The sequence below is a fragment of the Anastrepha obliqua genome, chromosome 5, assembly GCF_027943255.1.
Source record: "Anastrepha obliqua isolate idAnaObli1 chromosome 5, idAnaObli1_1.0, whole genome shotgun sequence".
NCBI lineage: Eukaryota > Metazoa > Arthropoda > Insecta > Diptera > Tephritidae > Anastrepha > Anastrepha obliqua.
In genome coordinates this window covers 76,232,973-76,251,502 of record NC_072896.1, presented here as the reverse complement: position 1 = coordinate 76,251,502, position 18,530 = coordinate 76,232,973, and the positions used below count along the sequence as shown (strand labels likewise).

The following is an 18,530-nucleotide window of genomic DNA, read 5'->3' as shown; positions in this document are numbered from 1 at the left end:
TACTCGAATTTACACGAATTTTAATAAAAAATAAGCAAAGCTGAACTCTTTTCTATTACCTTTATTCTTTATATTAACCTAACCTAACTTCTCACTTTCGTTTACAAAAGCTAACTATGATACTTTAACAGTCTCTTCCAAGTTCTCTCGTACACCTCATTCACAAATTCGTCGCCACAAAGTTACGCTCAATTTTCCACTCCAATCTACGTAATATAATATTTTATTCTATCATTCTTGGTTATGGCATCATTTAAGCTTCTTCGCCTTATTTGTCCAAGCAATTGTCATATGAAAATGATTGATGTCGCCGCCGGCCAGCATGCGCGTTGCAGTCAAAATAGTATAAGCGAACTTATCGATATATAATATGGTATATAGGGTCTTCTAATAACGACGGGTCGAAATGGAATGAAGCAAGCTGTGCAAAAGGTATTGACGAAATTCTTTCTTCAATAGAAATATGGCAACGTTCAAATATCCGTCGGCGTCCCAATGTATGTGACCCAATTCTCATTCACTCTATTGCTCAGATCCTGCAGAATTTATGTAACAGCTGACTTTGAAGTCATCGTTCGTTTGCGACTTCTTAGCATAGACCTGTAACTTTAGAAACCCCAAGAAGAAAAATTATGGCGGATTAAATCGCATGATCTTAGTGACTAATTAAAGTCACCTCTGTGGCCTCGTTAATAATACTCTATAAGCTCAAAATTAGGGCAAAGGTTTGGATAATTGATTTTACTTAAATGAGACCTTCTTAATTGAAGATTGGCTCTGATTTGTCAGATTAGCTCCAGTTTTCCTGGAAACGGTATTTTAAAGTTGCTCTAAAACCGCTGACTAAAACTAAGAATAAGAAACAGAGTTCTTACAAGTACACAAGAATTATGTACTCGTATTTGAATTTTGTCAATGGGTGAGAATCTTAAATTTACTATTCGCTGTCCCACAGAGACGGCTAGGACCCATAGACTTATAGTATAGAGATAACATTAATACAGGGAATTAAAGATATGACGAGGACTCGCGCGTGTCTCAAACAGTTAGCACTGGGTAATTGTGAATTAGTTTTATTACTGTTATGGCCTGGTTTATGAGGTCTAAAAATTGCATCTCTTTGCGATTTTTTTTTAAGGAAAAAATTAATTTAGCACTGCAAAGTTTTTTCTATATTTTAATGAACATTTAAAAAGTATAAAAAATTTTTGTACTGGTTAAAGTAAGTTGAAAAAAATGTTTAGCATAGAAATGAGTAGAGCGCTGCAACGCTGGAGTTTCCAACTGGCGTACAAGATACAGCACGTAATTATTATCTAAAGCAAAAAATTCAAATGGATTTCTAATTATCATGATTTTTTATTCTAGATGAACTAAGAAAACTGAGAGAAATTCCAAAATTTCAACTTTTTGGAGGTTTTAAAAAATGCCTTTCTATAAAAAAAAATTCACTTCAACTTGGTATAAAAATCGTGAAAAATTTTTTTAATCTATTTTGTTAGTTCAAATAGAAGAGAATTTAATACTGAAGGGAACAAGCTATGATTCATTTCAAAAGGTTCATTAGTTTTTTTTTATTCATGTACGCCAATTCAAAGAAATCATAAAAATGAAAAGTCGAGAAAAGAAGATAAAGTTTGTCCTATAGCTGTTCGGTCACAGCGTAACTACCTAACGCTCGCCTACCTTTGGCTTTGTATCTACGGAAATATTGAGAATTAGGCTCTGTAACTTTGTGTGAATATTCTGAAATATATTAGGAATCGCTTAAAACGAATAAAAAAAAAAATTGATTTTTTTGACCTTATAAACCAGGCTTCCCCCTTAACTTTCAAGTTCGTTTACATTACAAGACGGGTTACATTTTAACACTCTTCGTTTTACCGTAATGAAGTTTTTGTTGAGCATAATTTAGATAAAATGTAAAACGTTTGGTTCAATAAAATAAATGCCAGCACTCACCGTCAATCGCACGGGTGTTACTCCACTGTCTCCCTGAGCCCCGACTGTAGAAGTTGCAGCCGCAATCACCGCTGCTGGAGTGGGTAAAGGAACAGGTGCTCCATCCGTAATCTGATTTTGCCGCTCCAAACTATTCGGACGGCCCTCAATGCGATTTAAGCAGGAGAAGAAGACGCAAACGATGAATAGAAATATTAATTTACGATTTGTCAGCAGCTTTAAGTGCCGAGATGACTTTCTTTTGGAATTATCTTTTTCACTTTCGTGCGGTGCTTGCGTCTCGTTTTCTTTGCTGTCCTGCTCTCTTCTCTTGTTTTCCTGCTCCTGACGTCTCCGTGCTTCGGCGAAACGAGGATCATCATGTTTAATGGTAACTGCATCACAATACGCAACAAATGTCAGCCAAAAGTTAAGAAGTTGCTCACGCACCACATTGAAAATTTCACTTTGTGTCGATGGTTCATTACTTCTTATCGTCTCATCGGCTTCCATTGAGTTTGTTGTAGCTTTTGTTTTGGTTTTGGTTTCTACGATACTTTCAATTAAATTACTACTTTGGCTTAAATTTATAGTTGCGAGTTTTGGACTAAAATCACTAAGTACTACATTATTATTATTATTACTACTACGTTTATCGTTATTATTCACAATTTTCTTGCCACAGTCCACATTAACAGCGGCTCTATGACTTACACGATCATTATAAGTTTTAGCAATTTTTTCTTTGCAATTATTAGAATCACTAGCATTTTTATTATTATTACATTGAATATTTTTCATAATTTTACTAAAAGTAGCACCATTCAAAACCGTTGTCACTTCTTTATCGACAAAAAATTCCTTTGTAACTGTCTCACTACCAATATCCGACTTTGTATCACTATCGCTGTCCGTACGATTATCCACCAAAATAGAATCCAATTCCCATTCAGAACCGGAATTCGTATCATCATACTTATCACTTTCTATGCCGCCTTCGGAGCCGCCTGCCACGACTCTGGTAGTCATCGTCGTCGTTGTCGCCATTGTCGTAGCCGTCGCGGCGGCAGCGGCAGCCCTTTGGCAATTCACGCATTTCAATTGTTCTTGCTGCTGTTGACACCAGCAAGCACGTCGCATCGATTCCAATTGCTGTCGCGTGCCAACACCACCACCAGCATAGATCCCGACAACTGGAGTACCTTCATAAGCAGTCTCTTTCATTTTATTCGCCATTCGGTAGCGTTCCCTGGCAATGCAATCGTGCAGATGTTCGGTAAATGTTTTCACTTTGGATTTTGTTGAATTCTTTGTTGCAGCAGATACACTATTGCATGTAATTAATTTATCTGGTACATAAGCATCACTAAAACGCGTAGCTTCTTCATGCAAGCATGCATTGACTGCATTGATTAACATAACAGCTGTTAGCGGGGGGGAAAGAAAGTGTGTGAAACGAAAGAAGAGGACGTGATTTGAATTACGGCGGAGAAGAGCGATAAAGGTTTTCGATAAATAAGAAATATAGGTATAGGGGATTAGAATCTATAATTCTTGATCCAGCGCAGTTGATAATATAATTCGCATTTGGTATCCAGATGAGTTGATTTTTTCGGAATTAGAGCTGTTTTAGGTTGTTAGCAGATCTTTTTGTTGGACGTCTCCAGGATGCCAATTAATAAGTAATTTAAAACTGTAAAGAAAGAAAAGAAGATATATGTTACGAAGGATATGGCACTATTTTTTAAATATTCTTTCATATATAATCTTTTATTTATAAAAAAAAATTGTAAAAATTATTAAAGATTTTAACACAAACCCTATAATTCTATGAGAAAGTAAAACATATAAAAAATAAAATAAAACATGTAAAAATTTAGATACTTTCAGGTTTCTATTTCCATTCAAAATACGGCTCTTAACAGTTATCATACATGTGAAAAATCACATCATTAAATTGCCCACCTACAGGTAAAATCCACAGTCGATTCATGATGGTCTTATTGTCACACAGGTGTTTTATTGAGCAGATATTAGGTCAAAAATAAATACAACTTCAAATAAAGAAACTTTCTGATGCAAAGTTTTCTATTGTGGCTTGGGTAATGTTGGGGTGTACTGAAGAACTATAAATAATAGAAGCCGTAAAAATCGTCGAGTTTTATTGATTTGAGTTTAGTTTGAGTGTGATTTGCGTTATGCTCGGAAAAATCGCTTGCTGTAAAATTCCGAATTCAAATGAGTGGTCAGTGGTGTCAAAGTGACACTATAGTTATCTAACGCAGTTTGTTACGTGTGCTGCGACCAAATTAAAGGTTTTCGTGACCATTCTGCAGAGTCCACAATTCATCACTTAATCCATAAATTTGGGACAACTCGTCAAAGAAACGCAAGATCGGGCGAAACTATTATGAGTGTGTGAGAAAATAAAAGGCAATACACGACATTCACTGGCCACCGAGTTTCCTTTGCTTCTAGTTTCCCTAACTAGACTACTTCAGTTAAAGTCATATATCTCTGTAAGTTTTTCTCTAATTTATTTATTTATTTAAGTCTATGAACCAAAAATTCTTACAGACTAATTAAAGGGTCCGGCACTCGAAGGGTAAGCAACTTCAGACCGCCGAGCAGCCGTTGCACGGGCATCAGCTGTCTGTTAGTTGACTAAATGATAGTCCAGAGTATTGTTTGCAAGCGCGCGGAAGCATTTTGCCTCGAGTAAACGGGCAGTAATGGATTTCAAAAGTAATATAGTAATAGTGTGATTGCATTATATTTGGCTGGAAAATGACAATCAGCGATTGGTCGTGAACTCGAGCACCTTAAAGTAAATAAAGTTTTTGTTTATCGCACCATTACTCGTTACAATGATACTGGTAGCTTTGCGAAACGTCATGGAGGTGACCATAAAAAGACTGCAACGTCACGTGAAATGGTTCAAAAAGTGAAGAAGCGACTTGAGTGAAATCCCCGACAAAATGCCAATAAAATGGCAAAAGAACTGAAAATATCTGACCTTGGCATCCGCCAAGTACTGAAAACTGATCTCAAGCCTTACAAGATCCAAAAGGCGCATGATCTCACACAAAAGCAGCAACAACTCAAACTTGAGAGAGCGAAGGAGTTGCTTCGCTTGGCCGAAAGCGGTTAATTTCAATAGGGTTTATTTAACCGACCGTTAAACACGAGAATTTGTGTCAACGATTGGCCACCAGAAGGCAGCACCCGCCACAGATAATGGTTTGGGTCACTGTAACCGCAGATGGGTGCTCTCCAATCATTTTCAGCGAGCCTGACGTCAAGGTAAATGCGAAATATTATCGGGAAAGTATTCTGGAGGTTGTTTTGAAGCGGTGGGCAAACAAACATTCCGGTGGCAGGCCCTGGACTTTTCAACAGGACTCGGCACCATCTCACAAAGCTCAGTTTGAACCAAGAATGGCTAAAAAACAACGTTCCGAATTTCATAACGTACACACAATGGCTCTCAAATTCACCAGTTGCGAATCCGAAGGATTATTCTCTTTGTGCCATTTTGGAGAGCAAAGTCCGAACTAAAAGATTCACCAGTCTCGAGGTGCTGAAAAAATCCATTATACACAAGTGAGCCAAAATACCTGCAAGTCACATTCGGGCAGCTTGTGATTCGTTTCTGGACCGTCTCAAGGCAAAAGATGCTCATGTCCAGCAAAGGTAAACTGATTCTTAATTTTTTTATTATTTACACATATTTTTTACTTTGAATTGAATAAAAGTAATTTTCCAAACTAAATTTATGACCTTTTTAATTGGTCACACTTCGAGTGCCGGACCCTGTACTACTACTACAGCTACTGATGTACGTATTGAAATTCCAAGTTGTTGTTTTTTTTGTTTGAAAAATAAATAAGGATAATATTATATTAATCGCCTGACTGACGAAAAAAAGTTTTAAATCGTTTTGTCAATCTGTTTTTCCAATTTGTAGTGAGTGTTGTAATTTTTTTCCTAAAAATAGATGGCCGCCGAGGTGCCAGGTTAGTTTTATTATAACTCTCTTTATGACAGAAACATACTCCGGCGGTTTTCAGTGCTTGCCGGCGGGCGACCAATTTAACCATTTTTTATTTACCGCGCAACTATCGATAAAACAGTTGACTTGTGCGTATGTACTACATACTTATATGACACGCGCAAGTTTATTAGCCTACGGTGGGGTTGTTGAATGAGTAAACAGCTCACTTTGAGGTACTAAATTTTACTACTAAATAGAGAAAAAAAATGTTACTTGTATGACAAATTCAAATACCGCATAACTCCCCTCCAAAAGTAAATAGTTTTCAAACGCCACTGATATTAAATACAAGTTGGGAAAACACTCACAATGATTCAATAAACGAGATTGATGCACAATACACAAAAATAGAGTATCTGTTCATTTACGCTGTGACACTTTTTGCTGTTATCGGCTATTAGCAATAAACGCGCGCGTCAACACAATTGAATTAATAAACAAGCGCCACCAAAACTAGAAGTAAAAAATTACGGTAGCAAAATCATCAGTCGACGAACTAAAAACCCCAACTGACCTGTCGCAATAACCAATTTAAACTGGTTAAAACTGAGACTCGACGCCAGATATTTAAAGATTTTTCACACAAATTCTGAATGTGGGATGAAAGTTTCACACCATCTCAACGTTTAACCAATTTTACATATTTATGTATGTACACAGGTTAATTGAAGTTTATGTGAGATCAAATGCGAAAATAATTCACATAATCTTGATGACGTTGTTATTAAAAAACTCAATAAATCAATAAATAAATGGATACAAAAGAGAGTATCCAATTATTTAGTTATTTGCTTATAATTTTTTAGACTGATAGACTTATGAAATGATTTGTTAAATGAACTCGATTGCTCTTTTTTTCGACCGGCAAATAAGGGTGATTTTTTAAGAGCTATACGAAAGTTTTTCAAAAAAAAACACACGTAAAATTCAGAAAAATGCTTGAACTTTTTATTTAAATCGATAGTACAGTCCATATAATTTAATGTTTGAAGATTATTTCATGCAAATGTTGACCGCGACTGCGCTTCAAATGGTCCATCCGCTTAGTCAAATTTTGGCATACTCTTTCCAATGTTTCGGTCGCCATCTCACATATAAATGCTTTAATGTTGTCTTCCAATGCATTAATTGAAGCAGGCTTGTCTGAATAGACATGAGCTTTAACATAGCCCCACAAAAAATAATCTAAAGGCGTTATATCGCACGATCTGGATGGGCAATTGACAGGTCCCGAACGTGAAATAAAATGTTCACCGAACTTGCCTCTCAACAAGTCCATTGTTACGCGTGCTGTGTGGCATGTGGCACCGTCTTGCTGAAACCACATGTCACGCAAGTCAAGCTCTTGCATTTTGGGCAAAAAAAAGTTGGATATCATTTCACGGTAGCGCTCACCATTCACAGTTACGTTACGATTCGCAACATCTTTGAAGAAGTACGGTCCAACGATACCACCAGCCCATAAACCGCACCAAACTGTGACCTTTTCTGGATACATTGGTAGCTCTTGCAATTCTTCTGGCTGATCTTCACTCCACTCCACGTACCCATTAATCAAAAATGAGCTTCGTCGCTGAACACAATTTTTCGATAAAAAAGTGTATCTTCGGCCATTCTCCAAAAATTCTGCGTTGCGGTAGGTCGTTCGGCTTCAATTCTTGCACCAGCTGTATTTTGAGAAGCTTCACACCTAAATCCTTTCGCAAAATTTTCCACGTTGTTGAGTAACAGAGGCCCAATTGCTACGAACGGCGGCGAATCGATAATTGAGGGTCATCATTAACACTGGCCGATACAGCTGCGATATTTTCTGCAGTTCGCACTCTACTTAAGCGTGTTAGTGGATTGATGTCCAATAATGTAAATTTGGTTCTAAATTTAGTCACAATAGCTCGAATAGCCGCTTCAGTGGGTCGATTAAACTGACCATAAAATGGAAGAAGCGCGTGATAAACTTTCTTAACAGAACACGCATTTTTTAATAAAATTCAATGATTTGCAAGCATTGTTCGTTTGTAAGACGATTCATAATTAAATTATATGCCAAACTGAAGATGTTTGACAGTGAAACAAAACACGAAACGTGCGTCAGCTGTTTAAACCAACTATTTAAAAGATAATAGCTAAAAAATCACCCGTTATATGATTGCAGAAAAAATTCGCCAATTGGTATTGTATGCTGAAAATACTTATAAGTAGGCACGGATCATTTGGTTTGCATTTTATGAGTAATTAGCACTACGCCAATTAATATTTTTTGCAACCAAATTAAAAAGTCCATTAGCACGCTTTTACTTCAATATAAAGTATTATTTAGTTGAATTGCAGAAGGCGACTGCTGAGATGGCTTAACAGGTGCAAATGTAGGTAATCAAACTTGAAACTACTCCGCAAAAAAAACCCCGTAAAGCCTCAAATGGAAAGCCTTCTCTCAGCTTGTATCACGAGAATCGTACTTGACAAGTTTTTGGAGTATTTTGACGGACTGATAAGCTTATGTGCTCTTCCACAACTTTTATTATTTCATCATCATCAATTCCTAGAGTTCCAGTGTGGAACATAGGGCCACAATAATTATGAATTATTTAATGTTTAATATTTTTAATTTTTAATATTTTTTATTTATATATTTTTTTAGTATTATTAAACCCAGTGGTTACTCTCCTACCACCCAATCGATACGAGAGACACGGGCCCGTTCCCATGACAGTCGGTTCTACGTTACCGGAACGATCCGGATTTATATCCAAGGACTGTCACTCCAGCAGCATTCCCCGCGCATGTATGGGGAATGTTTATGCTGCTACAACAACAGAGACACGGGCCGCATGACGTACGAATCATTTTTGGCGTTGGGCCTAGAAAAACTGGAGTTTGTTAAGCGTCAGGATCCAAAAATGTGAAGCTACAGAAAAAGTAATTCATCAGTTAAATAAAAAGCTAGAGATATGCCATCGTCAATCATTTCTTTTGAGAAAAGAGAGCATCGTTTTTCTAGATAGTAAAAAATGGGTCTGATACATAAAAAGTTCTGGAATGAAAATTAAAAAACTGGCATAAGGATCGAAATAAATCATTAGGTTAGTAATTTTTTGTACAAGGTTTTAGAAAAATAAGCCTAAAGTACCTTGACATTTGAGAGGGAATATTACGGTTAACATCTGTCAGAAGAAAGGGGCTAGAAATCATAGGGTGTTTAGGGGAGCTCCTCCACCTATTTTTGGTGTGCGTCTTGATGTTGTGCTACTCGTAAAAATGGATGGACCTTCTGTTGAAGCCAACTCCGAACGGCTAATGGTTTTTTATTAAGAACTTTTCCATGGCAGAAATTCAAGCGGAGGTTGGCCATTGACTACTGCGACTACTATTGGAAACAACTTTTGCAATTATTTGGTGTTTGCACCACCGAGTGGAAGTCACGCACCAACCCGCTTGGCTATTGCGGCCAAGCTGGCATGCATGAGGCTTTTAGGCTTCTTAAAAGGTAAAGGACTAATCTGTAAAGCAAACTTCACCAATTTTTATGCCATTTTTGGCCTCTTCCAAAATTTATTGTTCATCAATTCCTGCTAAATCAATATAGTATTGTGATAATTCTGCAACATATTTCTCAAGTCCTTCCTTCCTGGAGGAAGTACCTATACTCCGTGTATATCTAGAAATATAAAAATCAATTACTGTTTTGTATATAAGCGCATCACCCACGAGCGGCTTAGCAAATTTGCTTTATTCTTTTCTATTTTGCTTCTTTTTGACTGTGAAAGGTTCATAGAGAAAAAACCTTGAAAAAATGGTGTTGCCGGATTTTAGAAATATCAAAAAAAATTGTTGTGCTAAATGGGCCGCACTAACGTTATTTTTTAAAGAAAATATTTAAACTAGCATTTAATAAAAAATTTGAAAACTGTAACGCATATAATGTAACAACACGACCATCAAGCAGAACGTGTTTAAAAAAATATAAATCATACTTTTAAACCTTTTAAAAAAAAATTTTCAGAGCAAAAAATTTTGTGTTTAAGGCAGGTCATGGACTGCCAGGTGCTCTCGTATGCATATATAAAAGGTTTTGTAGCTAAAATGCACTCGATAATTCAGAATTGCCTGCCAATAAAAACCTTCTTATATATTTTTCTTCAAGCCCAAACTCGCTTTGCGTATCTTGCCCCATTATCAGGGGGGGAACCAGTTTAGACTGATAAAAAACTCGAAATTTTTTTATTGCATAAATTGTTAGTACAACTACTCAAGAATATGTGGTAAAAATTTTAAAAGGAAATTCGCATTATTCCCGATTCTATGAGCACTTAAGTGACAGCCCGTCTGTTCGGCACCGTAGCGCGCGGTAGTTAGAACGGCATTTTTCTCCAAATGACTTTTTTCAACTGGTGGGCACTCTAGCTCAAAAAGTTATCGACCAATCGTTATGCAATTTTTGGGGAGTGTTATTTATTCAATTCTAATTTATACGAACCTAATTCTTGGCGGCCGCCGTAGCCTAATGGATTGGTGCAAGACTACCATTCGGAATGCACAGAGAGAACGTTGGTTCGAATCTCGGTGAAACACCAAACTTAAGAAAAACATTCTTCTAATAGCGGGCGCCCCTCGGCAGGCAATGGCAAACCTCCGAGTGTATTTCTGTCATGAAAAAGCTCCTCATAAAAATATCTGCCGTTCGGAGTCGGCTTGAAATTTTAGGTCCCTTCATTTGTGGAACAACATCAAGACGCACACCGCAAATAGGAGGAGGAGCTCGGCCAAACACCCAAAACGGGTGTACGCGCCAATCATATATATATATATTTCTTGGATTATATTATCATTAAAAATATTTTTTTTTAAGCAAAATAGAAGCAATGGTATGAAAAATTGGCATTGTATTCAAGCGCCTCAAAAACACGCAATTTTCCATATTATTTTATTAAAGTTAGGTTCATATTCTTAGGAAACATGTGAATGAAAAAAAAGTTGTTGTTGATTACAGAGAAAAATTACAACTTCAGGAATGCCCGCCAGCCAGATACTCGGATGGCGATCGTCCATGAACAGCATGCACTAACGCCACTATTTCCGGCGGAAATAGCTTGAAAAAATTTAAAAGTATACTTAAAAATATGAATAAACTACCCTCTAAGTTTAAACAATTTCTGATTTTTCCTTCCTTGCTAAAAAAATTTACGAAAAACACAAAAATTTCGGCCTCTTAAACCGGTTTCCCCCCTCAAGGGCATCTCCTTTATTTGCACTTAATATATAAATTTCTAATTTGCGTTTAGTTAAGTTGTCTCTTACTTTTCACAAATTTCGTGCTAGTTACCCCAATATTTATGACTTCATTACATCAATTCACTGTCTGGATTGAAATTGCGAATTAGATTTTTTCACGCAGCATAGGCCTTATTAGTGAAGCTTCTCTTGAACAGTCTTAGCTTATGCGAAACCTAGCTTCTTTCCTTCTAATGCCTCATAATAGGACGTCACTGCTTTCCATTATCACCATTAAAAGTGCCAAATGTTGCGTTCATCCAATGCGTAAATAAACACACACATACACACATATGTACATATGTATGTACATGTATGCTCCTTTTTAAGCCTCATTTAACGAGTGAAACGAACAATGCAAAACAAAAAGAAAATTTCACTGTTATTTCTACATTTACTTCTGAATAAATCGTTCGCTTATTCTTTTCAACTTTAAAGTGGTAATGCAAATTGGCAAACAGAGTAATAATATTAGCAAACATTTGAACTAAAGCTCTGGAAAAAACCAGTTAAATGTAAACACGTGCAAAAAGCTGATAATTTGCGCACGATTATGGCGTTAAGTGGAGGATGTGCACTACATAGAAATGCATAATGCATATATATATATTTACATGACACTTACACATATTACATAATTACATATTGTACTTAGTAGACGCTGAATGACTGATTGTACAGGTACTCCCTTTGGAAATAATGAATTGTTAAGAGTTTTAATTGATAACCAATTACGAGTTTCATGACTAATTTTAAACATTTCCCACAATCTCTGAAATGCTTTGCAAATAAAATATTAATTAAGTTTACTAAGGGCTATGCATGCATGTACACTGATGTGTAATAAAATGGCAAAACCAAAAGTTAAGCTGTAATGGATTTTAGCGTCTTTTTTATTTTTATTAGGTACTAACATTTTCAAAGAATCTTTTAAAAACAAACTTAAAATTATTTGTGAAGTAGTATAATAACATAGAAGTTATGTATGTATGATCAACAGCGATTAAAATAAATTCCTCTTTAACCAATATTTTCCAAGCTTTTAAGCTTAGCTGGGTTTCAGTTTTTATTTTTATACGTTACTAATATATACAAAGAGGGTTCAATTAGTACCCGTGTTATAAATGAAGACACCATTTTTTCAAATTTTTATTTTTTTTATTTTTCAACATAGTACCCTTTTAGAAAGATACCTTCTCCCAACGCTACGACCATTTTTTTAACCCCTCCAAAAATAGGATTTGTCGAACTCTCCAAAATACGACTCTGTATCGGCAATGACTTCCTCGTTTGAACTCAATTTTTTCCCCACGAGCTACTTCTTCATGTTAGGGAACAAGAAAAATTCGCTGGTATCCAGATCGGGTGAATACGGCGCTGCGGCAGCAATTCATAACGCAATTCATGCAGTTTGGCGACGACAACTCCGGATGAATGAGCTGGTGCGTAATTGTGATGAAACAGCATCTTCTTTTTCGCCAAATGCAGCCCTTTCTCCTTCAATTTTTTGTAAAAGCGGTTCAATACCTCACTGTAGTACTGTCGAGCGATCGTTCTTCCTTTCTTTAAAAAATCCATGAGGATCACACCGTTCGCATCCCAAAAAATCATCGCCATAACCTTTCCGGCCAAAGGGACTGTCTTCGCATTCTTTGGAGCAGATTCACCGGGAGAAATCCATTGTTTTGATCGTTGCTTAGTTTTTGGTGTATAATGATGAATCCAGGTTCATCAACGGTGACAACTCGACGCAAAAATTCCTTTGGATCTCGCCAACAATTTTTTCACCGCCAATTTACATGATAAAATATGAATTGCCGTTCCGGTCGACACACCTATGGTCTCTGTTACTTCGTGCCCTTTCGTTCGTCGATCAGCGGGAATCATGTCGTGGACTCTTTGAAAGATTTTCGGTAACCACGGCTGCTCCTCATCAAAAACGAATGTTCGCCCACGTTTAAATTCGTTGAACCAATATCTAACTGTGGTCATAGATGGCGAATCGTCCCCATAGACAGCATCCAACTTTGCTTTTATCTCCACGCATTTTTGCCATCCAAAAACACAAAGCGAATTACAGAACGATACTGTTCTTTTCCCCTCTTAGCGAAAATCACGAAACACGTCCTACTCGAATAGCAGCCAAAACTAAACTCACCTACCAATCAGTCTGAAATTTGCTTCGCCGTCGTTTGATAGATGGCAGCACACGATGCTGAGCCAACTTCCCTCAGCAACGCCCTCTATACGTATACTTATTGAACCGTCCTTCTATATATTATATACATAATTGGCGCTTACACCCTTAATGCTTCAACTTTAAGTTGCTTTAACTTTCTCTTTCAATGTTCTAGTTGTATTCACACACCTTGCAATTGTTAGGTTTTAGACGTTGCCCTGTATGAACGCGGTCTTATTAATACTCGTTAAGTGCTTCCAAATAAATTTAAGGTTTGGCAGCTACTTCCCAGTATTGCCATCTTATGAATGCTTCATCTATTCGCCACTCGCAAACGGTTGTCGAATCGAAGGCGCATAAAGTGTGAAAATATGTGCATACTCTGTTTTACTCAAAAGTTTTTGTTTTTGTTTTGAAGCTCAACTCTCGTGGAAAGAAATGCGGCGAAAATCCGAAACATTATCAGAAAACTAATTTTCAAAACTCAGCTGAAATTTAGATCCACTCCAAACTCGCACTTTATTATACAATACTAAAACTTAAGGGCTATAAAACTGCGTATCCAAATTTTTTTAGAAAATTCTGATTAAAAGTTTTGATGAACATTTTTTGAATTTTTATAGGTCTTGTATGAAGTTCGAAGCCTGGATTATTACGGTCTATAGAATGAACTACATTTTTGAAATTAAAAAACGAATTGTGTCCTCCAAGCAAAAGCATCGGTATCACATACTCTACGTTCTGACTAAAAATACCGAAGGTATAGCGAAATATTTAAAAAGGCGACCCCTATGTTCGGCTAAAAAACTTTTTTTTTTAGTCGCTTAGGGGTGTATGGCGAATTTTTTTCCGGTACGATCTAATAGATTGGATATACTTTGCCTTAACAGAAGAACAAAAAAATTGTCTATAAATTTACGAGTAAGTATAATTGGTCCCCAATTCTGGAAAGTGATAGAGATACTATTTCTCAAACCGTATCAATGTTAGTGTATTAAACATTAGCCTGTACGATCACTGGATTTGACCCCAATGGATTATTGTATCCGGAATAGGTCCAAGAGCTAATTTATTCAGTAGAAATTGAGTCTAGTGAGCATTTTATAAAAATAATTAGGCAAATCCATAAAAAAATAAAATTACGCTAAATCTAAAAATTGCGACCACCGAAATGCTTAATAGGCGTGGGAAATGTATTAGATGCATGAAATATTGAGGAAAGATCTAAAATTTCACCCCTGCAAAATTCAAATCGTGCAAGCGCTCAAGTCTAACGATTACAATTTGCGTAAAAAATGTCTGCGAGACAATGTTGGAGCGATTTTGTACGGTAAACACTATCTTTTGAAGTGATGAAGCTCATTTTCGTTGAAATGGAAGTGTAAATAAGCGAAATGGCCGCAAACGACACTCATAGACCCAAAGTGATTTCTGTCAATAATAATGCAACATCCTTCCTTCGGTACACATGCATACATGGTTTCAGAAAAGATAGTGCCACGCCGACCACGGCGAGAGAGGCCATGGCGATACTGCGTGATTTCTTCTGTAACAAACTTTTAAGCCGCTTCGTTGACATATCCTGGCCACCCAGGTCACCCAATCTTGCACTTATGGACTTTTTCTGAGGGGTATCTCAAAAGGAAAGTCTATGAAGAAAACGTAGCGACTATCTGAACACGAAAAGAAAATACCCTTCGCGATGTTAATGGCACCCGACATCGCTTCTCCAGTGATTGGCACGGAGTAGAAGGCCAGATTCGAAGATAGTACCCGACGTAACGGTCAACATTTAGAAAATAACATTTAATAATTTAAATATAAATAAAATAAAGGCTGTTGATGCTTTCCATTTCAATTCAACCGGGCTGCTCGGGTCATGTTCTTCGATTTCGATGTAACTTAAATATGTTGCTCTCTGGTCAAAATAATGAGACACGTATTTTTTTGTTCGCCCGAAAAAATTTTTTTTCAAGAGTTATCGGCAATTTTGTTTTTTGCCTCAAACTCGATTTTTTTTAATTATATAAGAAAAAAATTTTTTGAAATGCCCATAACTTAGTCAAAAATGAACCGATTTTAATAATTCTGGGTTCAAAATGATCGTAATTACTTACACAAGCGACTTCATGTAGAAACAATTGCAAAAAAGTAGTTGAAAATTTTTTATTTAGTAAAAAAGAAAAAAAATTTAAATTTTTTCAAAATTCAATATTTCAAAAAGGGCATTTTTTTTTTTTTTATAACTTTTTCCAAATCAAAAAAACATCTCAAACTTTAATTGAGCTGCATGCCTAGTAGCTAAAATGCGTTGTTTTTGAGTAATGAATTTTTAAGTAAACACCCTGTTTCGCACTTTTTGTTTTTTGCAAAATAAAAAATTTTCAACTACTTTTTTGCAACTATTTCTACATGAAATCGCTCGTGTAAGTAATAACGATCATTTTGAACCCAAAACTATTAAAATCGGTTCATTTTTGACTAAGTTATGAGCAATTAAAAAAAATTTTCTTATATAGATTATTTCCATTTCAATTCAAAAGGGCTATTCGGGACATGTTCTTCGATTTCGATGTAACTCAAATATGTTGCTCTCTGGTCAAAATAATGAGACACGTACTTTTTTGTTCGCCCGAAAAAAATTTTTTTCAAGAGTTATCGGCAATTTTGTTTTTTGCCTCAAACTCGATTTTTTTTAATTATATAAGAAAAAAATTTTTTGAAATGCCCATAACTTAGTCAAAAATGAACCGATTTTAATAATTTTGGGTTCAAAATGATCGTTATTACTTACACGAGCGATTTCATGTAGAAATAGTTGCAAAAAAGTAGTTGAAAATTTTTTATTTTGCAAAAAACAAAAAGTGCGAAACAGGGTGTTTACTTAAAAATTCATTACTCAAAAACAACGCATTTTAGCTACTAGGCATGCAGCTCAATTAAAGTTTGAGATGTTTTTTTGATTTGGAAAAAGTTATAAAAAAAAAAAATGCCCTTTTTGAAATATTGAATTTTGAAAAAATTTAAATTTTTTTTCTTTTTTACTAAATAAAAAATTTTCAACTACTTTTTTGCAATTGTTTCTACATGAAGTCGCTTGTGTAAGTAATTACGATCATTTTGAACCCAGAATTATTAAAATCGGTTCATTTTTGACTAAGTTATGGGCATTTCAAAAAATTTTTTTCTTATATAATTAAAAAAAATCGAGTTTGAGGCAAAAAACAAAATTGCCGATAACTCTTGAAAAAAAAATTTTTCGGGCGAACAAAAAAGTACGTGTCTCATTATTTTGACCAGAGAGCAACATATTTGAGTTACATCGAAATCGAAGAACATGACCCGAGCAGCCCGGTTGAATTGAAATGGAAAGCATCTGTTTAATTTTTTGGGGTAAACCTTTTTTTTCGATATCGTCTCCCTTTAGTCTTATGCACTTTGTCCAACGTTGTTCAAATTTGTTGATCTCTTCCGAAAAATAGAATTTGTCCAAGTATCCGCGTGTGAATAAAATCTGTTTTCCCGCCAGCCATTTCTTCAAATTGGGGAACAAATAGTAGTTCGAGGGAGCCAAGTCTGGAGAATAGGGACGATATGAAACGAGTTGGACCCCTATTTTCATTAATTTTGCGACTACAACGGCTGAGGCGTGATCTGGTGCATTGACTCACTCGACTTCTTCGATTCAAACGAATGCCAAACACATAAAAATAGGCCGATATGGCTAAAACTTGGTGCGTGTTCTGCCAAGAGATGCTGCTAACTGTAAACAATTCTAATACACGCCAATAGTGCCATCTCTCTGACTTTGCATTGACTTTTCAAACAACCCTCGTACACTGATATAAATACCGATTTAAACCAAAATAAAACTAAAATGTTGTTACAAATAAAAGAAATAACAAAAACCCCAACAACGCAGTGTCGACCAAGTAATTTGTGGCGGATTTTCGGTCTTCTTCTACAACAAATATGTATGTACATATCTGCATACATACGAGTATGTATAGTATGTAGACTAAAAATTCTTATCAAATAAATGAAGTAGGCAGATAAACAAAACACGTATCATAATTAAAAGGCCTTGCTGGTGTTTAGCAATATTTACTGATTTAAAATAGAAACTAAAATTTCCCAACTTGTAAAAGATATTTTACTCTATCTTATCTGTATCTGACAAATATTGGTAGAATTATTAAATAATATCATAGTTATAAAGCCTCTGAGTAAATAAATAGGTAATATTTACTTTTTCTAGTAAACATTATATCAAATTTACAAATCACAGCAAAGTGGACGTGATCAAAATGACTAAAGCTCTGAACTACGCATAATAAATATTGAATTAAAAGCCTTTTATGATACGAATACCTGGTTTCGAAATAGTAAATGTTTATTGATAAGGGAAGCCCTGCATTTGATGGCAGATAAGAACATACGGTATATAACACAAATAAGTTCCAGCGTTCTACAAAATTGATATTGGTTTTTGAAGTGTTACAAAACATAGAGTGCGATGTTGTTTTTTTGTTAATAAGTAACACCACTTCATGAATGCCTGGTAACGGTTGTTTGCGATCATATTTTTTTCTATTGACACATTTGGCGTTTATTGTTAGCAGTCCAGCTTCTGGCGTTACAAAAGTAAACTTCCAAAGGAAAGGCATTATTAGCGTTTCGTTTGCAAACCATTTAATGAAAAAATTGTGTCATACAACTGCGTTATAAGCAGCACTCAAAGGGATTCGTACCAAAATATCACATTTTATTAGCGATTCAGTAAATTTCAAAATATATTAAGATATAAAAAAATACTAAGTTGGGGAATAAGTTCGTAGCGTTTGTATATTTTATTTTATTTTACAACAGTTTCGACACCTGCTCTTCTTTGATTTTCATCGAGGCCAAAAAGCTGCCGAAGCAGCACGGGAGTCTAGGCGAGTCTACAGCACGGAAATGGTTTTCAAAGTTCAAAAATGGCAACCTTAACGTCGATGACACGTCCCTCAGCGGAAGGCCTTCTGAGTTCGATGAAGAATTTCTCAAATCACTTTCGAAGGAGAACGGTCGCCAAACCAGTGGTGAATT

The 18,530-nt window shown here is 35.8% G+C and overlaps 1 protein-coding gene across 7 annotated transcripts in view; it reads right to left on the bottom strand.

Moving 5' to 3' along the window:
* The window catches only part of LOC129249501 (uncharacterized), a 175,717-nt gene that overhangs the window by 124,458 nt on the left and 32,729 nt on the right, over positions 1–18,530 (bottom strand). For all 7 annotated transcript variants that reach the window (XM_054889353.1, XM_054889355.1, XM_054889359.1 and 4 more), the window contains exon 2: positions 1,963–3,634. In XM_054889353.1, coding sequence (XP_054745328.1) covers positions 1,963–3,360 — 1,398 coding nt within the window. In that variant the 5' untranslated portion in view covers positions 3,361–3,634. The remainder of the gene's footprint in view (positions 1–1,962; positions 3,635–18,530) is intronic.